Source organism: Mus caroli, chromosome 9 (genome assembly GCF_900094665.2).
Source record: "Mus caroli chromosome 9, CAROLI_EIJ_v1.1, whole genome shotgun sequence".
NCBI lineage: Eukaryota > Metazoa > Chordata > Mammalia > Rodentia > Muridae > Mus > Mus caroli.
Window position 1 is genome coordinate 97,362,036 of NC_034578.1, and position 23,559 is coordinate 97,385,594.

General features: G+C 45.8%; 1 protein-coding gene across 1 annotated transcript in view; it reads right to left on the reverse strand.

Moving 5' to 3' along the window:
- Ephb1 (EPH receptor B1) overlaps window positions 1-23,559 on the reverse strand; it is a 431,927-nt gene that overhangs the window by 5,803 nt on the left and 402,565 nt on the right. The window contains exons 13-14 of the mRNA XM_021171331.2: window positions 8,313-8,462; window positions 1,329-1,522 (exon numbers count right to left, since the gene is read on the reverse strand). Of these exons, the coding sequence (XP_021026990.1) occupies window positions 1,329-1,522; window positions 8,313-8,462 (344 nt within the window). The remainder of the gene's footprint in view (window positions 1-1,328; window positions 1,523-8,312; window positions 8,463-23,559) is intronic.

The following is a 23,559-nucleotide window of genomic DNA, read 5'->3' on the forward strand; positions in this document are numbered from 1 at the left end:
CTGGCAACCGTTTTCCTTTTCCCTGCTATTTGAAAAGCATGGCGTGGAATAGCCACCCAGCAAAAGCTGTCCCTTGCTGAACAGACTCAAGGTAGAGAGGCAGATAACTAAACCAGCCACGTTCACCAGCTCTCTCCATGTCACTCCAACTTCACATCCAGTTTCCCTCTAGGCCATGAGCATTTACGCCCTGTATCTCTGGATGTCCCTTGCCCACTTTAAGACACTTTCTTTTCTTTGGTGACTCTTGTGTTCTCCTTTACAGGGTCCACACACAGCTGGGTATGCTTATTATACCCAAAGCTCTCTCTCTAATCCTAACACACAACAAGCCCTTCAACAGGTGCTCATTGTTCTGAAAATCAAAACTGCCTGCTACACCTAGAGGATGCTGAGTGGGTTTCTTCCCACCTAACCAGCTTCCCCAGCTTCCTGCTTAGCAACAGGCTGGCCCTAAGAATCTGACTCTCTTCACAGGCTGAGCACTTGCCCTTCACCCCCCGTCTCCATGGTCATCTAGTCAACACGTTCTGGCCCTTCATGTCTCATCTGCAATAGAACCACCAGATACATCTCTGCTGCAACTGGAGGTATGTACTCTGGGTGTCCTGTACAGGACTCTGCCACATCAGCCATTAAGATCTCAATCTTACTTTAAAAAAACCCAAAAAACAAGATCAACCGATCTAATAAGATCATCGTCTGTCCCTAAATTATTTTGACCTCCACAATGGCAAGAACTACATCCTACTAGCACTGGGTACACAGACTGGCCTGTCGTCACCTACTACATTTTGGTTGAAGAGAGAAATTTTAAAAATGAATTAATGCACATATATCTAAGGAAATCACAGCAGATGCAGCTGCCAGCTATTTTGTGCATCCATTCCTATCAAATGAATCTGCATTGCATTTCTCTGTCCCACAGGAATGAGAGCCTTAGCCTATCTAACCATTGGCCCGAACTCCAAGCCTAAACAACCAGTACGGTTAACAAAGGTGCCTCCTTAGAAACAAGACCATCTAGAAATAGTGCATAACTGGTCACATTAGAAACAGTCCACTAATACAAAGCCCAGTGCTGAGCCCACTGTCAGCTGATACAGGGTGGAAACCAGACCAGGTCTCTGCATATCTGTCCACAATGGACACAGTGGAATCTATTTTACAGATGGACAAGATACAGAGGCAAAAATCTGGGAATTTCTTCCATCGGTGAACAATCTGTGCCACTCCAACTTTGTGCTGGACAGAACAAAGGCTGCCAGCCCTGCCCCTGGCTAGGAGAACCACCACATCTAGGCATTGCCCTGCTCCACTAGACTCACACAGCGGTGATGGTTGCCACAGTCTTGAGACTAGCTGGGTTCCGGATCATCTTGTCCAGGGTGTTGACGATCTCTGCAAAACGGGGCCGGCTATTGCGATCCTTCTGCCAACAGTCCAGCATGAGCTGGTGCAGGGCAGCTGGGCAGTCCATAGGAGGAGGCAGCCGGTAGTCCTGCTCAATGGCATTGATGACCTGTATCGGTATAAAAGGATTTCTGTGACTAGGAAATGTCCTACTAGCTACTCATTAGAATATTAGCCCCAAAGATGGGGTGTTCTTCAGCCAGGTTGACCCATGTGCTCTCATTGGTCACCAAATCTTTTCCATCGTAGGATTTTTTGAGACCTTGGTGCATATATCCATATCCATATCCATACACACACACTATATATATATATATATATATATATATATATATGTATAATGTATGAGTCCTCTGCTGCACCTACATCTGCCAGAAGAGAGCATCAGATCCCTCTGTAGATGGTGGTGAGTCACCAAGTGGTTGCTGGGAATTGAACTCAGGACCTCTGGAAGAGCAGCCAGTGCTCTTAACCGCTGAGCCATCTCTCCAGTCCCAACACTGTTCTTCTTAGTTCTCACATCATGTAAGGCAATTGTGCCTGCTCTTTGCTTTTTGTACTAGAAAAATAATAAATGACCCAAGTTCTAAGCATACGATTGTATAAGGGCACACTCAAAGAACAACAGCAAGCTGGAATCTAACCAGCCTTTAAAGTGGTATGGGCACTGAAGTGGAAATGAACTCACACACCCTACACAGGCAGGCACGAGGGTGAGATGCATAACTGTATGGCATAGTCATGCTATCATTAAAAAATGTCATAGCAAAACAGAGCCCAGGGGACGGAGGGACACACACACACACACACACACACACACACACACACACAGGGGCCTTGGCTGGATATACACTGTGGGGCAGATTGTGGTCACCTCTGGGCAGGGAGGAATATGGATGCTCTTTATGTTTTTATTCTTGCTTGTTTGTATTTTATTGTCTGTAATAATTGTGAATTGATTTTATATTAAACAGGTGAAGCACCTTAAGCAACAAAGGAAATTATTTGGAGTTCTGTAATTTCCTTGTATTTTTTTTTTAACCTCAACTTACAAAAAAGAAATTCAGATTCATTTCAACTGATTATTCTTTTCTTTCTGACCTTGTAAATTGGTCAAAAAGTGAACATCCTCAATCAGCTTAGATTTGTGCAGTTTGTATGGATGGTCCATAGGACACGAGATAATATTAACTGAGGTTACTAGAGATAATAAGTATTATTTTTGCCATTCATACGATGAAAAAAATGAACATATGCCTTGCATTAGTATCACTACTATATAAAATGATGAATGACTGGGAACGTTGTTCTCTTTTGAAGAATGTACTGCACTGACTAATTTTTATCTCCTTCAGAGTGCTGTCAGTCAAATTGCCTTCTACCGTCTTTGGAGGACACTGTGGCCACATTTTTCCCCATGAGGAAATGGAGAGATAACCAAGAAAATACTGTGTGTGAGACATACAGTGATAGACTGCAACTAAACACACAGGATACCTGTCTTTAAGGTGTCTGAAGGGCAGCTGCTATAATCTAACCCTAGAGGCTACAACACTCAGCTAGCACCCTTGAGGTATTCATGGGCTGAAGCAGGATGGAGCTAAGCAAAGAAATCCATGAGAGCCAGCACCTGGGCATTGTTCCCATTACCCTGGCTCATTGACATCTGCCCATTTCTAACTCCTTCCAAGCAACCAGGCTGAGGAGCATGGAGTCTCCAAACATGGTGGAGACAAGCGGGATTGTCCTCTGAGTGCTCAGAGGAGCTTTTTCTGGGTCACTTAAGGCCAAGCTCAATAGGCCCAGCAGGAGGGTCTAGAGTCCAGTTCCCATCTCATGGGGTTCAGGGATTCCAAAGTCCTCTATGCAATAAGCATAGAGGCATTGTTGTCCCACCTAAACTCCTGGCACTGATTTACAAACTAAGTTTTCCCACAGGCAAATCAACTCCCCTCCCTGTCTCAGAGGAACAGGGCCAAGAAATGCTGCTGCAGGAGCAATGCACTTACAGTGGGGACTGCATCAAGAGGATGGGGGCCACAAGAGTATGCACCAACTCTCCTACCCATGAGCTTTAGACCTAAGCAGTGCCACCTTGTTGATGTCTTCCCCGGTGTTTGCTTTGGTATTTCCCCTATTTGTTTGGCATGCTAACCCCCTTTTGAAGAGACTATCACTAGCTCTTGTACCTCAGAAAAGTCAGCGAGGAGCAGAGAGGCTGTGTTGGTGACAGTACTGCATAGGGATCAGAGGTGTAGGCTAGTGGATCCCGAGGATCCTGGGTGCAAATTCTACTCATTTTCATCTCTGACGTCTAAGGATGATCAACGGACTATAAACTGCACAGGGGGTTGCTTGAAAGACCAGATGACACAGTGAAGGGGTACATGTTAAGCGCCACACAGATGACTGACAGCAAAGTCCTTACCGTATGAAGGGAGTTATTACTACACTTTTTCTCTAGTGGCCAGCCTCTCTGCAAGTAGGGAGCTACTACTGCCATTTGGGAAGAGTAGGAAAGTCGCGTTTGAGATCGTCAAGCACACAATAAGGACACCTTGTGACCATATCCTTCCTATTTCTCACCCTTTTCTATAAAGAACAACCATGGGAACTCTTCTCATATTCATGTTTACAAAGTGGGAGCAACTTTACTCCATCAGCTATTTCTTCTAGATGGCCTGTGCTATCATTTAAGCTGATACCCAAAGCACTGATACTTCTGAAGTCTTTATCCTGTGTACTAGTTACAGTTCTCATGGCTAAGAGTGGACAGAAGCAACCTAAGGCGGGGAGGAGCTATTTTGGCTCACAGTGTCTGGGAAGGCATGGCAGATGTCAAGGTCAGCTGTTACTGGTTATATGGTGCCACCCAGGAAGCAGATGCCTTGGGCCAGAAGGGAGGTTGCCTATAATCCTCCAGGCCTGTTTGCCAGTGAGCTGCTTCCTCTGACTAGGCCTCAGCTCCTAAAGGTCCCACACTCTCGAAAAACAGCACCTCCAGCTGCAAACCAAGTGTGAAGGCACATGAATCTACTATGATGGGGATTTCACACTCAAACCGTAACACACACTCTTTTAATTTAGATGTCTGCAAAGGCCGTGAGTTTAAGGCTTGTTCAGTTGCCTATGGTGCTAGAAGGAGATGGTGTAACCTTCAGAAGTGTGACCTAGCTTGAGAAAGAGAACATCACGGAAGCCATGCCGTTGAATGGGGGTATTGGCAACCTGCCTTCTTTTCCTCTTCCTTTTTGCTTCCTGACTCTGCTAGTTCATCACCATCTTCCCCTGCCACAGGCCCCACCCCCATGATGTCACATCTCACAGAGTCCTGAAAGCCATGAAGTCAGCCAACTGTGAATAATGTCCTTAAAAGCAAAGCAAAACAACAACAACAACAGAAATAAATAAAACCCTTTTCTCTTTTAGAATAGTTTTTCTCGGGTGTTTTGTTATAGAAATGGAAAGCTGAGGAACACAAGTCTCAACGTCAAAGAAAAGAAAATGCCTTCCTTGGTCTTCCCTGTGGTGTGGGAAGCACTTGCCTGCCAGCCCTCATCTTTGAGTGGTTTCACTAGGGAGATGTTGATTCTCTTTTTAAGGATCTAGAGCTTTTCTCAATTTTAGGAGTACATAACACTCATGGTTATTATTAAAATATCATTAAATCAAAGACAATGTTAGGGCAGGGCAGTGGTGATGCACACCTTTAATCCTAGCACTTGGGAGGCAGAGTCAGGTAGATTTCTGAGTTCGAGGCCAGCCTGGTCTACAGAGTAAGTTCCCAGGACAGCCAGGGCTACACAAAGAAACCGTGTCTCGAGAAAAAAAAAAAAGACAAAGTTAGAGCTCTGTTAGGACTTTGAAATCCTTCTCTGTCACATCTGCCTCATAGATGTGGAGAGTGTGGAGGAGAAGGTAAAGGGAAACACTTTTAGTCAACACATCTGACTGTGATACCAGTGACATTTGGATTGTATGGGAAGATTTAGCCTAAGGCCAGGGCCCAGGGTATCCTGCCTAACTAGAGTGAAGACCAATTGGGAGGAATTCTAGGCCCCTTCCTTGGCTCATAGCAGGGTGAGGTTTATGAATATTAAGAAGAGTGGCATTTGAGGCCAGCCTGGTCTACAAAGCCAGTTCTGGGATAGCCAGGGCTACACAGAGAAACCGTGCCTCTCACAAAAAGTGGGAGCAGATAGTAGAGCAAGATAAGATGGCACTTGCATGGGAAAGGAAGAGGGAGGTGTTGGAGTAGCTATGAGACGCAATCCAGGCAACCCAACCTGAGCTTGCTGCATAGGCTGCTAGAACTCTTTTGAATACCTCACAAAAGTCCAGTATAAGTAAGCGTCCTACGGCCAAACCAAAATGCTAAGATAAGAGAGTGACTCCTTGCATTCACACCAGCCCAAAATTGTTGTTGGCGGGGTGATTGGATTGGACTCAGGACCCTGTAGAAAATTCCAAGTGTTTTCAGGTCTTACAGGAAGTGACTGTAGCATCTTTGGAAAGTGAGCAAAGTTCCTCCCTCAGATTCTGGGTTGAGTTCCTTGCTGTCCTGGAATGCATGTGTATTTCCCATTAGTGAGCTGGAGGCAGGTGGTACCTACTCGACCCTGAACTGGGGAGAGTGAAGTGGAGGAGCGCGGAGCACTGGAGGAACCAGGGCAGAGTGGGTTAAGTTCAGCTCTGATGTTTCAATGAAGCCGCAGCTCCTCTCCACAGATACTGCCACTCTCATTATCTCTGTCAATCAGATCCAAGCAGCAGAAGTTCCAAGTTGCTCTCTCTGGCTGACAAACTCTCTGTACATGTTCAAAGACCTTCCTGGGCACCAGAAGCCCAATTACCAGCACTCCGACTTGCCTCTGCAATTCTCTTCCTTAAAGCCTTTTCAATTGTCATCTCTAAAATCCTCCACAGCCATCGCCTCTGTGCTTTCTGATGAGTACGACTGCAGCCCAGCTGCTGCGAGCCCCTCCTGTCTCTCTCCCAGACCAGGTCCCAGGGGATTCTAAATGAGCATGATGTCACCTCCTGTTCCCATTAGGAAGAGAACTGCACTTGGGACGAGGCTTAGGGACTTTATTTGGGAAATGTACAAGAAAAAATGAGAAATTTTGACTACTGTGCAGATGTCCACCTTTCCTCTGCATCTCCACTCAAACATCAAATCTCCAGGAAGCTTTCTCTCTCCTAAATGCTCCCCAAACCCTCAGTTTATGCCACTGGACCGTAAAGCCCTCAAGAATGGCATCAGCAAGTGCAAGGCTTAGTCACCATTAGCACGGGTTGACTGTGTTGAATGGATGTTTTGGGAATTCTTGAAACCCAGTGTCAGAAATTCTATTTGTTCTCAGCACAAGTGAAAGCATTGCCTGAGAATATCTTAAGTGTCAAATCTCTCCTGTCTGTTTTGTAATCCATTCTAGGTGAGCCGAATTGTTCTTTATCGGATTAAGGTCTCTGGGTGGGGACAAGATGGGTCTGCACTGTCTGGCTAGCATTTCTCACTTAGACACTAGAGATGGAAGATGTGTGCAGCCGATTTCATAAAAGCAGCCGAGTTGCTGTCAGCTCCATCGCTTACTGATTGGACACACTACAGGAGCAGAGGCGAGGCGTGGCTAATCACAGATAATAGAGGACCTGGATGCCACACGGCTGCCATCAGGACCTGGTTAAGGATGCAGTCATCTCATCTGCTCTGAACTAGAGCACCCTGCACACACTAGCACTGAGTACTATCCCACAGTCACCCCAGATCCTCTTCTCATAATTTTGCTGGAAAACTACCACCTTTCTCAGCCTTCAGAGAAAATCCATGAAGACTGGCTGAGGGCAGTTTTCACAAACCAAGGAATGCCTCCAAGGCCACCCAAGTGTGGATGCACTTACAGTGAGATTGTAGGGACTGAGTAAATTGGATCTACAATGGGGATATCCCTATCTCTTCCAGGTAAGAACAGCTAAGAAAAGAACTGCTCCCATGAAGGTGAGAAGATGAAGCACGATGGGCATTCAAAACACAGGAGTGGTCTAGGAGAACAGCCCAGACCAAAGGTAGCATTAAAATCCAGGCAAGGGTTTTGATTGGCATCTTATCAGACCCAAGTCATCCTAAAGCTTTTGTTACTCTTTACTATGAAGCAAACTTGCCATCCAGAAAGAACATCTCCAAAAATGCCTCTACTTTAGCATCTTTGATGGCTTCTTCCTTCCCATTCTCACCCTCTTCAGGGAGGGCAACAAGGAGGGAGTTTGATGACCCCTTCCACCCCACCCCCATAGACAGGATCCTACTCCTGCAGCCATCCACAAGTTGACTACCTTTGGGAAGCTTTCTTTGTGTTCTCTTTGCTGATATTAGCGCAGGTTCACCAAGCCTTGGCTCTTGGAAAAGAAAGGCTCTTATGCTCCCCCTCTTTCAGCTGATAGCTATGTCTCAGGAACTGTTAACTTGCTTAGAGTAATACAACTGTCATAGGCAGGGCAGGATGGGGACTCAGGCTGTGACTTTCAGCTAGCCCACTCCCCCACCACCTCTGATCCTCATCACATACATGAAAAAGAAACATGACACATTGGCTAGGAATTGCTGTAGAATTTCTTGCTTAGTTTAGGTAGGGTCTAGTCATGCATGGCTCATGGCTAGTCAGAAAAATCCTGCTGCCTTTATAGACTTTGTGGTTCATGGCCTTGGTGTGTTCCATGCAGGGCTCACTGGTCACTTTAGATATCCATGGCAAATGTGCCTCTGCATCCCTGACTGATTCCAAGTTCAGGGTTATGTGGTTCTTATCCCAAGTTAGAAGGGAGGAGGCCTTGGAATGCAGGGCATGAGGTATATACACTTGGATGGGTGTTCACGTCAATTAGATGTGGCTGATACTTACATCTTGATTGGACATATCCCAGTAAGGTCTCTCTCCAAATGACATCACTTCCCACATGACAATCCCATAGCTCCAGACATCGCTGGCTGACGTAAACTTGCGGTAGGCGATGGCCTCTGGAGCTGTCCATCTCACAGGGATCTTCCCTCCCTAGAAGAAGGTGAAACCAAACCAAGTCAGTTCATAAAAGTAAAATGAAACAGGTACACATCTTATTCTCCACCATACCCTACCTGTGCTGCCCTAGCCTGCAAATCAGGACAGCCAAGAAACTCCTTGACCCACAAGCAATAACTGTTGACAGTAGTCTACTTAGAAGAGCTACGGGGAACCAGCAAGGCCTATAGTAGCCTCATGGAGATTCCACACATGAAGGGGATGGCCATGACGAGATTTCACCATCCCAACCTGACACCCTGATTTACCATCAGTGCCAGTAAGGTGTTGGGAAAAAAGCTCTAAACCATTCTAAGCTCACCAGAACCACAGAACCACAACCAATCGGCTACTGGAGATGCAAGCTATGGCTGTCATTGTCTCACATCAGTGCAAACACCACAGATTTGGTGTTGTTAGAGGTGTTCAAGTTGGTGTTAGAGGTGTTCAAGTTAAACAGAGGCCTTGACACTCACAGCATGAGGTATACTTGGATGGGCATTCACATCAATTAGAGGTGACTGCTACTTACATCGTGATTGGCCATACTCCAGTACGGTCTCTCTCCAAATGGCATGACTTCCCATGGACATGCAATGAACACTAAGGAGCATACTCATGGGACATACTGTCTAAGGAGCCATGGGGCATACTCTCTGGGAACTCTGAAAAGTTATACCAGCTGCACCACGGCCGCTGCTCATATACTCCATTTCTGAGGAAAGGTTTTCCTAGCTCCATGTTCTTGTCCTGCTGACAGCCATAGGCTGCACTGGTTATGAGGAGCCCTTGGCCCGTTTGTATGGTGGTCACCCCAGCTGCCCTTCAGAAGAGGCCAGGATCTAGGAGATTTGAGATCCTGTTTCCAAAGGGCTGATCTGGTTTTATTGGCTTGTTTGTTTTTTTGTTTTGTTTTTGTTTTCTCCTTTTGGTCTTGAGTGCCATTTGGATGTGTCTAACTTAGTTCTCTGTTTGGCCCTTATCTGCCTTCTAGACCTGGCCCCGTTCAAGGAGGATCTAGGGTCTCCAGAAGAGCCCACCCAGTGAGGCTACAAACTGCTATCAATGTTTATGGGATAATGGAGAGGCAGACCAGGAAACAAACTCAAAATGGTGTTAATTCACTTGAAAAAGGAGGAAGGTGAGGACAAAGGTGAGCTGTGGGGGGCCACTAGCTTTGACACAAGTTCTGGCTTTTTCTACCTATGTGACCAGGGAAAGTAGCCAACCCTTCTGGGATCCTGTACAGCCTGAGCATCCAGTGTAGTAAGGGGCGACTGTCCATGGACATCTGATGGCACACTGCCTGTGTGTTAGCTACTGTTCTCACTGTGTGCTAACTACTGTTTCTGCTGTGCTCCGCTCTAGAGAGCAAGTCATTGACCAGACACACTTGAGGCTGAAGGGAAATCCAGACAGACCGCAGTAGAGGGCTAAAGCAGTCCAGTTTAGCTCAGGCCAGGGATTCTGCAGAAGCAGAGAGCGGGAAGGCTGAGAAAGCAATCAAGGAAGTTTGGCTTGTCCTGCACACACACCTACACTGACTTTCTGTGTTCCTGTGATAAGTGTCAAAGCTGTCACCCAAACCCATCACTCCTTAGGCCATGGGTGACTTTCTTTTTCCACCCATCATGCTCAATACCAGATCTCACCGCATAGCACTGGTCTGTGCCTGGACAGAGAATCACTCCACAATCCCTGAAACTAAGAGAACCAGACAATGGAAGCTATGCCAAGGCGCAGCAGACACTGCCTTCCTTCCTCCCAAGACCCATGCTTCAGCTGTAGCCAAACTTTTATATCAAACACTCTTACATTCAAATGACTGATATCTCTGGTGGAGTTCAGCAAGAATGCCTGGTCCGTGTATAAATGGTTAATCTTCAGGATGAGGGAGAAGCAACACTAAGCAGCAGAGTGCATTTTTATCTGGCTGCCTCTCCAGGGCTGAGAGAAATAAAGGCCACCTGGCCCAGACCTCCCTCCCTCAGTGCATGCCCAACTTTCTGCAAGGAAGGCAGTCCTGATTTCCCCTGCGGATTCTGGCAGGCTTCTGTGGTGGGAGATGTCCTTAGCTCAAATGCCAGAAACATGACAAATACCTGGAGGGCAGGCTTAGGCTGCCCTGCAAGGGATGCTCTGTCCTCACAATCCCCCAGAACACAGATGCACTCACTGGCTGTAGCAATATGGTAGCATGGCAGAGAAGAGAGGTGGAAATCATCTGACGAACCAGTAACTGCCAAACACAGAAATGTCAGTGGGTGGTAGCTCACTGTGTCCTTGAAGGAGAGGTTGTTGCCACATCTTGAGATAGACCAACTTCTCCAAAGGGAAAGAGCTTTTGCTTTTTCAAAATACTTGAGTTGGGTCAGGGAGATAGCTCAGTTGGTAAAGTGCTTGCCTAGCAACCACGAGGACCGGGGTTTGATCCCCAGAAACAATATAAAGAAGGCCAATGTGGTGGCCTACACTTGTAATCCCAATACTAGACACGGGCATATGCCTGGGGCTCATGGTCAGCCAGCCTAAACTACTTAGTGGGCTTGAGGCCAATAACAGACCCCACCTCAAAACAGTGTGGACAACTCCTGAGTTAAGGTAAGAGAGGACAGGATGGGTGTCTGTGTGTGTGTGTGTGTGTGTGTGTGTGTGTGTGTGTGTGTCAGAGAGAGAGAGAGAGGCTCACGTGAGAACTTATCAGCATTACTGTGCAAAACTAGGAGACAGAGGCGACTAGGTGGAGAAAGTCCTTAAGTAAAAGGACTTGAGGCTTGCTTATCTTTTGTGTGTGTTTGTTGCAGAGGGGTGAGGGATGGAGGTGTAGTTCTGAATTTCAAAGAGCTGGTTTGGGAGTCTGGGAGTGTCCTCCTCTGCCAAGTCTGGAGCAGACCCCAGGGGCTGTCAGCAGCAGCTGTTGAGCTGCTCCCTCTCGCATGTAAAGTGGCCATGCCAGCCCCGCTGGCGGGCAGCCTCAAGCCCTTCTGCCACCTTGTACTGTTGGGCCTCGCTGAACATGGAGCTCGGCCTGTCATCACCACTCCCTCCATCTCAGCAGGTGGCTAGGCCTTCCAGAAGAGCCACCCTGGGCAAGGAAGTGACAACTTGTCATGGCCAGCTCTTCTTGGTTGAGAAACCAGGGGCACACTGACCTCTGGGGGCAGAACAAAGGGAAACACAGAGTCAGGGGAACAAGGGGTTGTGTCTTCCCACTCAAGGATTTTAAATTTCTCTTCTGTTTTTTGTTTGTTTGTTTGTTTGTTTGTTTGTTTTTGTTTTTGTACCACACAGGTGGTGTTGTCTTCTCAGGCTCAATGGTATTTACAGTGACAGTCACAATTACTTAACTTATCTCTGGTTATATGACAGGAAATCTATTAGGTTAGAGGATGCTGACCATGAGGGGACAGAACAGGAAGTTGATGACATTGCAGCGGGCAAGACTTTCACAAGCCAGGTAGGTCTTGCTGCTAGAAGAGGAAATCTGGACCTGAAGCTAAGGCCAGTCAATCCACATGTCTGCAAAGTGTCGTTAAGGGTCCCTTACTTTCCAACGTAGGTATTAAGAAAGGGCACAGAGAAACAGTGACTTTCTCAGCTGGGTGTTAGGTAACATAAAAGAGAATTCTTAGTATGCTGAAGAATATGGAGGTTCAGTAGGAAGGAATCAACATCCTTGTGGACAGAGAAAGGCTGAAGAGACCCTTGCTTCTGGACCAGGCTTTGCACAGCATCCTGTATCAGTTCCCCCAGAGATGCTGAGGGTACCGGTCTGCACACTGCAGGCATTGATATATTACTCCTGCTCATCTTTGCTGTGATCAAATGCCTGACAGAAACAAGTTCCCAGAGGAATCCTTTATTTTGGCTTGCAGTTTCAGAGGTGGTAATCCATCTTGGTGTGAGGGGCGGAGCTGAACAACTCTTATCATGGCTGGCAAGAAACAGAAAGGCACACAGGAAAGGGCCAGGGTTAAAAACAACTTCCAGGGACCAACTTCCTCCAACTAGATCCAACAGAACAGACCTCTATGCAGTACCCATTCTGTTCCCAGCCGGGTACAGGGGACATAGCAGCAATGAGACTCAGCTCCTACCTCAAGAAGAAAAGTTTATCTCTGCAGCCGCCCAGTCAGTACATTTTTTTTGTCATGGTGAGGACAGATACAGCGCACAGCCTTCTGCTCTCACCCACTCTATGAAGAAGGATGGCATTCCAAGGCCAAGCACTGGGCTCAGGACTCAGCCCCCTGCTGAGCATGCATCTCAGAGGAGCTTCCACGTGACTGGCATGGTCATGATGTCTCTGTCCACCAGATTCTGTGAGACAAAGTCTCTGTGGGATTACACAGGAATCCAGGCACTAAAGAATACTGACTGTAGTGACCAAAGACTTATTCACCAAATACTCGAATCATGGTGCAGGCATCTCTTAAAGTTTGAAAATGATATAGGTTTATGACTAAGAGTGTCACACAGTGGGTCTGAATTTCATAAGCCTGCTGCTCCAAAAGGTTTATATTATAGAAAATACATCGGAATTTTAATGGGCCATGCATATAGCCTATTGATCATGCTACTGTTATCATTAAAGAAAGATCTACTAAGAGTTATGAGTTGGACTATGTCACCCACAAGAAGATACACCCATCTTCTAACCTGTTATTGTGTCACTTGGATTCTGGAGGATATAATCAAGAAAAGATAAGGTCATCCTCTATTGGAATCTGGCCCTAAATGCAATGCTGGCTTCTTTATAAGAAGGTCATGTCCGCTATGACATCACAGAGGGGTAACCATCCTCTGAAGACCTGAGGCAGAGGTGCAAGTGGGGATTCTGCATGACAGACAGGTGACTTCTAGGAATGAGAAAGAATAGATTCTGCTCTCTGGCCTTAAAGTGAAGCATGGTCTTAACAAAAGAGGAACCCTTGGCTTATAGCCTCTAGAACTGAGAAACTGGATTGCTGGTCTTTAAAGCCACATTACAAACCCCAGAATCAACTGACAGGGACTCACAGGAACTCGAAGAGATCAGGAAGCCTGCTGGGATTAGATCTAGGTCCTCTACATATATGTCATGACTGAAGAGCTTGGTGTTCTTGTGGGAATCCTAACAGTGGGAGCAGGGGCTATCCCCAATTCTTTTGCCTATTTGTGGGACCCCTTTCCTCAGACTGGGTTCCCTCCTCCAGTTTTGATGTGAGGGCATGTGCCTTGTCTTATTATAGCTGTTATGCTGTGTTTGGTTGACATCCCTGCTATTTTCTAAAGTGAGACAAAAAGTGGATGGGTCTGGGGGAGACAGGAAGTGGGAAGGAGAGGCTAGGGGAGGGAGGAAAAAACACAGTTTGGATGTAATATATAAAATGATAATAATAATAATAATAATAATAATAATAATAAAGCTGGATTATTTTACTTTCTTTACAGCAACTGCAGGAGGCTAATGCATGGGCTACACACAGCGGTATTAGGCAGCTATTTAAAAATCACTGCTCCAGACTCTTACAAGATATTGCTATTAATGAGTGGTAAGACTTGGGGATGAGAGGTACTGCCCGACACCTTATTTCAAAGCCTCTTAATTAATCTTCAGCCCCAATAATATTTTTTCTGTGCTGTATATCAGACTCCAGCCACAGTCCACACTATAGAGGGCTCTTTCCTAGCATGCAGCAAGTCCTAAGATCTAGGTAGCAACTTGAGCCAAGACTGCCACACTCTAGATGTACTCAACACTAAAGGCAATGTATGCTCTGCAAACCCAAATGGCCCAGCCCAAGAGTGCTCAAGATTATCTGCCCACTGCAAGTCACTCAAAGGACGTCTTTATTGCACTAACCATCCCAGATACTGTCACTTATGTAGAATTCCTGGGAGTAATGCTCAAGGTTAGTAGAATTAAGGGGAATTGGAATTAGATTAGAATCACGGGTAGGTGGCTTTAATATGTCGACAAGAGTGGTCCCCTAGAACACAGAAGGGGATGTGAGCCCTTGCCAGCAATGTGAGTTAGCAGGAGGCTGCACATGCATAGCAAGTATTTGTCAATACCCTGCTGAATCTAACACACTCTTAAGATGCTGAAAAGGAAACAGAGGGCAAGTTTGCCTTGCATGTCAAGAGTCACTCTGGAGTGGGCAGATTGGACACACCCCTTGAGGCAGTGAGCATCCTGACTGTAGTTGACCAGCCTGGGTGAGGCAGCCACCCATGAAAGCAGCTCTGTGCAGTGCTGGGTAGACAACTTGGGGCGCAGATGGGCCCTGTCTTCAGAACACATCTATGTGATACGCTTCCCTGCGTCCTGCTCCTCAGTCGCTGTCTGCTACTTTGGACCAAAAAAGTCAGAAGTGAGTCTAAGTGCTAAACGAGAAAAGTATTTTAGAAGGAGTGGCTGACATCAAAGATTCAGGCAAGCACACCAACCCATTTTCCCCAAACTAATAGGTAAAGTGATTTTTTTTCTAGATAAGACCAGAATCTGTCAAGTTTCTGCTTGCCCCCTCCCTCCCGGCTCTTAACAGCCCATGGAAAAGGCTCCTTCTGGCTGCTGAATTACAACTGAGCCTATGTAACAAAGAGGTGCTTCCCAGGATGCCAGGAAATTGCAGGGAAAACGGTCTCTCCACCTTTGGAAAGAGTTCATCTGGCCCTGCTGCTGCCTTCCTTCTAGAGGCCAAGCTCTTGTTAGAGACACTGCAATTTATTCCCTTGCTGAGGATTATGGTGCAGGAAATGGAGAAGGAGAAGGACTCTGAGCATTTGGTTGGCTGCTGGGACAGGTGAGCTTCTGAGATGGTGATCTCATTTGTCTTGCAAATACCAAGCACACACTACCCAGAAGAGGGGCTGGGAGACAAGACACCAAGCCTTGGCGACTGCAGATGGAATTGTTTCTAAACAGAATGTTTTTCAAAGCTTCTCTTGAAGCATTAGCTGTGCCTGCAAAATGAATGACACAATGTATTTCGTACAAGTAATAAAATATGTGATTTGAATAACTACAAATGAAAAGATTTACAGTCAGTGGGCTCCTGGCTGCCTCTCCCCTGAGCTCTGTGTGTGCCGAACTCCTTCTGCAAGATGCTGCAAGAGGTAATTGCAGCCCAAACATCATTTCCCAGCACCTTGAGAAAGGCCTATTTGGACATAAATTAACTAAAAATATGCGGGTGATAGTGTGTATTTCATGTGTGAAGAACAGAAAGGCCACTTGGTGATGTTTCCGATTGGGGTGGGGGTGGGAATCCCTGTTCTGAACCAAACGGATGAAACAGAAGTCATTTCTCTGCACTACCCTGACAGGAAAACAGCTGGCTTTTACTACCCACACCTAAAACAGCCCCTGCCGCTAAAACAGCCCCTGCCACTGCTCGATCATTATTATCTGCCATCATTCAGCACTTCTAGAGTTTACAATTAGAAAGAAAGGATAGCTAGACAGTTTAAATGATTCTAAAGCTGCCATCATTCACTTGACAAGGACCTGGGAGGTAACCTTCCTGCTGGCCTGGATCAGTCCCGCAGAAGGAGCTAACAGGGCTTATGTCCTGAAGAAGGCAGTGTTGGAGACCAAGTCACCGAGGTGTAGGCAGGTTCTCTCCTGCATGGGACCCCAAAGCTGGGCCCTGCTATCACTGCCTCTGAAGAGCCATCTTGGAGAGAGGAGTTGGACCAAATGTAGGAATGGGAGGAACAGATTCTCTGTGCATTTTGTCTTAGCCGACAGACTGACCACTGATAACCCAGGGAGGGTTCCATCCATCCATCCATCCATCCATCCATCCATCCATCCATCAGGGGTCTAGTGAACAGGTCTGGGCTCCCTTGCTTTGGAAACAAAATTCACTTACTTACTTAGGGCTTAGGGACTGTGAGCCCCTGGGGTCTCTAGATGATAGGTGGACACGAAGGATCAGGGAGCAGGGAATAGGCAAGGTTGTAAGGAGGCTCAGAGTTCACCAGGATGAGATGTCACCCTCCTTTCTGGGGCCATAGCCAGAGGTGTAGGCAGGTTCTCTCCTGCATGGGACCCCATGTGTGTCATCTATTGCTTCCCAGAACCCTGCCTGAACTGAGTTTTCTCCTGGAACTCATCTAATCTCTCCTCTGAACCTCATCTGCCACCCTCCTCAGCCCCAGTCCACTCTAAGCAGCTACAGCCCACACCCCCGCCCCTGCCACCCTCCTCAGCCCCAGTCCACTCTAAGCAGCTACAGCCCACACCCACACCCCAACCCCATCTTTAGACAGTCCAGTTGCTATATCTCAGTGCCTCAACATGTCCACAATTCCTTGGGCCCTCTTGCCTCCATCCTCCTACCTCCATCCCTGTGCTTCCCTCCCACCCTCATCCTACCTGACACACACACACACACACACACACACACACACACACACACACATTCTATTCCATTTCTACTTCTGTGCATGCAGGGTACTGGGTTTCTCTGCTGCCTAGCACAGGAGTGGCCCCTCCTATAGCCATGTACCTGGCAGGGCTCTGACCATGAGAAGAGGTTTCTCTGCTCTAGATCAGAGTTTCTCAAACTGTGGGTTCCGACCCCTCTTGAAAGTAGGGGTGATGGTGGTGGTGGTAGGTGCCCCATCTAAGATATCCTGCATATCAGGTATTTACATTATTGCTCTTAACAGTATCAAAGTATAGTTATGGAGTAACAGAGAAAATAGTTTTATGGTTTGGGATCACCACAAGATGAGGAGCTGTGGATTAAAGGGTCACAGCGTTAGGAAGGTTGAGAGAACCACTGCTTTAGATGAAACCAGGGGTCTCAGATGCAGAGATCTGGCCTCTGCTCTGTCATCCTGGAGACTTCTGCCCAGCCTTGCAAAAAACAAACAAACAAAAAAACAAACAAACAAAACCGGTGGCATCTGATCTGAGAGCCTCAGCAAGGTTAGTATGGTCTCTAGTATTTTTCCTCCTATTAGTGGAATATAAGCATCTTAGGGACACTGATAATAACTTACAGCAACAGAGAATGTAGCTTTATTCTTACCCACCCTGTATCTTCTGACACCTTACCAATGCCCACTAACCACACCTCGAATCTCCCTTCTTATCCCCATCTCTAAAAGCGATGCTAAAACAATCGCTCACGCTCACATTAAATAGCTCAAGCTCTTCTGGCCCCCTGAACAGCACTCCCTTCTTGGCATGGCTTCTCCCTCAAACAAACCCAGCAGTTATAACCAAGTCACTTAACCACTCTGTCTTACTGTCTCCACCTGCCAATGGGGATAATAATGCTTAATTATCTCCGAGGGGTGCATGAGGAGTTGTTAGCTAATGCTGGCGGAGTGTGCAAGTGTGCTAGTGAGGCGGCTCCACCTGCCACCCAGCAGGACCCCTGTTCTCAGATGCTCCTGTCTTCCTCTGAGGCAGTGAGCAATGACTAGGGAGAAAAACGTGGAGACATGCCCAAAAGCCACCTACAGAGGCCAGCTTCTTCCTGGATGTCTTCCACACCAGTGGTGTGAATGGATCCGGTATTTTTGGATCTTGATTTATAGACCCTGGGAATGGAGCCACCCAGGGTACATACCTGATGAAAGGTGGTGGGGCTACAACCCCTCCCCCATCTTACACTACACTATGTTTCCCTCCCATTGGATAATTGAAAAGAAGGGAAGATAAATGGAGGAGTGTGTTCCCATGCGTGGAAGTCAAGCAGCACCTTTCCCCATACATGTGAAGAAACAGGAGGAACTCTGCATTCCGCTATAATACTACAGAGCCCCCCAAATCATCTCGCTCTTTCTCTTACATGTTCCCTCCCCACTCCTACTTCATAAAGCATTAACAACCTCAATGTGCAGGTTGGGGATAAATGAAGAGGATCAATGGTATTCTGTGTGAGAAAGGGGAGTCAGAAATGGCCTTATCTCAACCACTGCCAAACACATCCATCCCCAGTACTGGGGGAAAAAAGAAGATAAGAATGCAGAAAAACCTAGTACTTAACAAAACTAGAAAGGGAATGTAAATAATGGTGCAGGTCTATGATCCTTCAACCTTCCAGAATCATTTGAGATGGACACCATGGTCACCTCTAGGAGGCTTTAAGGGTTGTGTTTTTCTGCCTGTTGCAAAGGATGAACCATGTGAGGACAGAAAGGGCATAGGACATCCCAGCTTTGGATGGTGCAGCCTAAAAACAGAGAAACAGGAAGTAAGGAGCCAGCCATATGTGGCACAGAGAAGCACCTCTGATCCTACCTCATTTTGTCATTTTCAACCCCAGGGAAGCCAGCAAAGGACAGACACTTATGCTTAAAAGCTGAGGACAGAGTATAAAGAATAGGATAATGTCTTAAAAACCATACCTCAGACCAAGGATCAGAAAGACGAGAACATGCAAGAATCTTTATGTTGTTGCCCAAGAGTAATTTCAAGACTTCCCAAGCAAGACTATGAACTTTTAGAAGACTTCTAGGTTGAATTTCCAAAGAGTAAAAGGGAACACAGGTATATTGAGCTAGCCAATGTCCTCATGTAATGACAAGTCCTGACTGGTTCTATGGTGGCTGGGTTGTTTGTCTGTCTGTTTGTTTGTTTGTTTTGTTTCTAAATAATCTTCAGTCACAATATTAAAGATTGGTCTTGATGAGACTCATTAGTGGATTCTAAAACTGGGGGAGAACTTTTGATGGAGACAGGACACTGGTGTGACCTAACATCTTATCACAGGGCAAAGGTAGCATGAACAGTGTAAAACTGAACATGAGAGAATTGGACAGAATCTTGAGTAGGTGATCAAAATTAATAACATTGATGACAAGCAGATGGTTATCACATGTCTCCAGATACAGCAGTAGAGGAAGAATACAACACTATGGAATAGCATCATGGCCAAGAACACAGAATCTGAATGGAATCATGAGAGATGTCAGAAAACCCAAAGAACAAAGTTTCTTTTAAAAAAGTAAGCATGTTACTTTAAAAAAAGTCAATGCCACCAAAGACAAGGAAACACAGAGGAAATATTTTAGATTAGAAAAGGCTAAAAAGACATGAAAATTAAAGGCAACCCCTGTTAGACAACAGGCTTAGGGGTTATTCTAGTATAGAGTGGGTTCCAAAAAATTAAAGATCTGTCCATGGCATAGACTTCCTAAAAATGATTGGATCCAAACAAAACATTTTCTAAAAATTCCCTTGCCAACTGATGAGGTATCTTGAGGAATTACTTCACCAAACAGTGACATTTCCTTTTGAGTTGGGTTTGTAAAGAAGCCAAGGAAGATATCCCCAAGACAATCCTATGACTTCAGAAGTAGATGATATATTAAATGTAGTGTGGATCATTGTCTTTGAAGCTCCGAAAGTGAAGGGAAAAAGTGCTCCCAGGACTCCGCTTTATAAACAAGCCAACACTGACCGTGGTCTGTGGAGTCTTTTCTAAGCCCAGTGAAAGCGTGACGGGACAGAAATGTCAACCTCATAAAGGGACTCACTACAGCAGCAAAAGCCTTGTTTGGAAGACACATCCGGTGAAGACATGCTATCAGCAGCAGGTGGGGGCACTGTTACCCTCAGGTCAGGTCTTGTTACCACCAGCACTAAATTGTCCCATTCTGTAAAATGCTAACACGTGGAGAGACTCAAATACTGGAGAGAGCCTATGTTTCCCATACTTTTTACTCAGATAGATGTTTGAACATAATCATTTAGTTTCACTCTTACTGAAAGCTAAGTTTTTCCCTGCTTCAGATGGCCATACTGATGGTGCAACTATGGCATGCTCAGACCGACTGCATGCTTTCTGAAGGTGGCTGGACAGACTCTAATTCCCTGCTATAGGCATTTCTGCTAGACTGTCATGTGCACATTTCCCATAAACCCTATTTCTTGCACAACTGTACAGTGAGAAAATGGAAGCTATGGGGAGGAAGTACATTTGGAAGAGAACACTCAAGTCTAATGAAGGCTCCCAATCTCACTGTGGCAGCACAGGAAATAATTACCAGCCTCCCCTGCACCCAGCACATCGGTCTGGAGAGACTTTGTAGCTCTAAGCTCCTCAGTTTTGTGCCCCTCCATGGAAGTATAGGTCCCGTGGGTATGAACATCTTATAGGCATTGCTTTGGTCCAAAGTAAAATTTCTACCAAGGTTACAGGCTCTTTAGGGAACTCAAATGGCTATGTGCTCAGTTTCCTCTGCCTCACCAGAGGAAGAAATGGCCAATGGGATGACTGATACCCACTAACCCTGCAACTCTTTGCCCTAAATAAAGGTCTTTCAGTCTCTAGCTCTTTTCTTTAGGTCTTCTTATTATGCTGAAACTCATTCTTTGATGGTAAGAAAACTTGGATCTACATGCTTCAGGACACAGACACTAGAAAAAGACAACATGAAAGCCTGACAAGGTTAAGGCACACCACTGGAGGTGAGCGCTCATGGACTGAGATCCAGTATCTACCCTGCATCAACTTCTCTGGGGGGTACTTTACACATTTAATATTTACATTTTACAGATTTATATTCTTTTCACAGTAATACATGGGCTCTATTACCATTTTACAGATTAAGAAACTGAGGCTCAAGGAGTAGCTACTCCACCCGGGTTTTGACATAATACGTTAGAGCTGAGGTTTATAGCCTTGCTGCCCCGCAAGTCTCTGAGAATTTGCACAGGAACCCTTGCTACTTGCTTGATTAGCTGAAAGGAAACAATCACACATGTTGATAATTGTATTTAGTGTGTCAGATATAGTCGGGGTGGATTTTTTTTCCCCAAATCAGATGGAAGTTTTTAACTGAGACCAGAAGTCCTTTGCTAATGATCCTGGTTCATAATCTTTCATAAACTTAAAACATGTTTATAGGACTTTAGAGGGTCATGAAAGCATGGAATCCTGCTTCTCCTCTGGTCTTTACAATGATTGTGTGATATAGACCAGGTATAATGGGTTATTTCCTTTTGACAATAATGGAAAAGAGTCTCGGAGACCTAATGTAACTTCACCCCAGTTACCAGTGAGAGGCTTTGCACTCAAACCACATTTTCTACTTCAGTATTTGCTCTTAGAACATCTGAGGGGCCCCGCATCCCTCTCAGAGTTACACTTTCTCAGATTCATAGCGGATTGTCTCTTGTTATCAATGTTGAGATTTACTATACCACATGATTTGAAATGTTATTAAAAAACAAAATGAAAAAAATGAGCTTAGGTTTTTATTACTGAAGATAATGTTCAGGATAACGAGTATCAAAAGTTAATAGAAAAAAAAAACCCAAAAATATCAAAGACAGAGATTGAATGATATGTTTTAAATAATTGAGCCTATTCTTTTACTAAAATAATTTTAGAATTGTTGTACTTATGATATGCTAGGCGCATCAAAATTAACTATTATTTAAAGGTAACAGAACTATAGCATATAAAACAGCCATACTAGGCTCCCAGGGAGAAATCTTCAGAAACTGTGAGGCCCGCATTCAGGGCTCTAGGGCCAGTCCCAGCTAAGGTGTGGGCCAAAACCCTGTGGTTTGTATCCCAAACATACACCTTTCCTAGGCAGGAATATCTGTGAGGACTGAGGAAGGTGTCATTAGTCCTTCCAGCAGGGAACAGCAGTGGGTGGGGCTGCTGGGGCCAGCTCCAGACATCTGAGGACCTAGGCTTTGTATTTTATTAGGAAACTCGCAGATAGTTCATGAATAGGTCACCTGGCCCTTGCCACTTGGGCCCCCAATCCCCACCTCATATACTCCTTGGCTCCTTGCCACAAGAGAATAAAGTGATTTTACAGAGTACTTTGAAAAATAGCTGTTGCTAACTGTGTAGAACGCTGGGGCGAGGGGCGAGGGGGGGTAAAATTTGCTGCCAACAAAGATGTGAGAGAAGACGATGAGGGGAAGTGAACAGCTTGCCCAGCAAGCAGAAGCCACGGTTCTGAACTCAAACTTCTCTCCAAGCCTTCTTTTCCCCTTTTTATCGAATACCCAGATGGTATGTCTTCTCTAAGTGAGCAGAGTTAGTTGAAGTCTATGCGGATGCTTTCGCCTGAGTCTTCTTGTCTGTTTTACTGCCTCTTCTCACAGGAAAGGCTTTACCCCAGTGCTTTGTGGGAGGATTACAATGAAGTCTTCACCTCTAAAATCCATTTGCATATCCCCCCTGCAGCTGGAGCACCAGTGCTGTTTGCAGAGCAGCCTTTGATCAGGCTCCTGGTTTTTCCTCCCTCTCTCCTCTGTCTCCCCTAGCTTTTACCCTGACTCCCTCTTGTAGCTCAGCATCTGTTAACCCTGCTGGCTGAGAGGATCCACTCTCTGTCTTCAGGTATTTGAATTCTGCTTTCCCAGAGGAAGGGAACAATGCTCAGCCTAGATAGTGCTTTGAACTACCAAGGCCTTAGCAAAAAACAGTCTTGCCTCTGTGTTTTCAAAGCACTCAGTCTACCCAAGGACCTAGTTTCCTTCTCTTGGATAAACACGGTGGCTTACAGAGACTCAATGTATCCACAAGATTTCCTTGATGAAGGGCTTTGCTCTGGACAGGCCCATAGGCCAAGCTCTAGCTGCTCCTGGAGGCCCTTCCTAGACTGGATGCTTACAGCAAGGAGCCTATCTTCTACATAAACACCAGTAACAATGCTCAGACCGGCTGCAGAGCAAGCAAGAGAAGATAGGGTTACTTCTTCAGTCTCCAGGCTGGGCAGTGCTTTCCAAACATGAGAAGTCCTTTAATTTTTGCTGTACTGGAACATAGCACTTTAAAGACCATGTTCCTGCAAGGATACCTTTACACACACACACACACACACACACACACACACACACACACACACACACATCTTTAAATCTGAAGCTATATCAGGGTCCTTTCAGCAAAATCTTGCTGGCGTATGCAATGGTGTCAGCGTTTGGAGGCTGATTATGGGATAGATCCCTGGTTNTGGCAGTCTCTAGATGGTCCATCCTTTTGTCTCAGCTCCAAACTTTGTCTCTGCAACTCCTCCCAATTCTAAGAAGGGACAAAGTGCCCACACTTTGGTCTTCATTCTTCTTCAGTTTCATGTGTTTTGCAAATTGTATCTTGTATCTTGGGTATTCTAA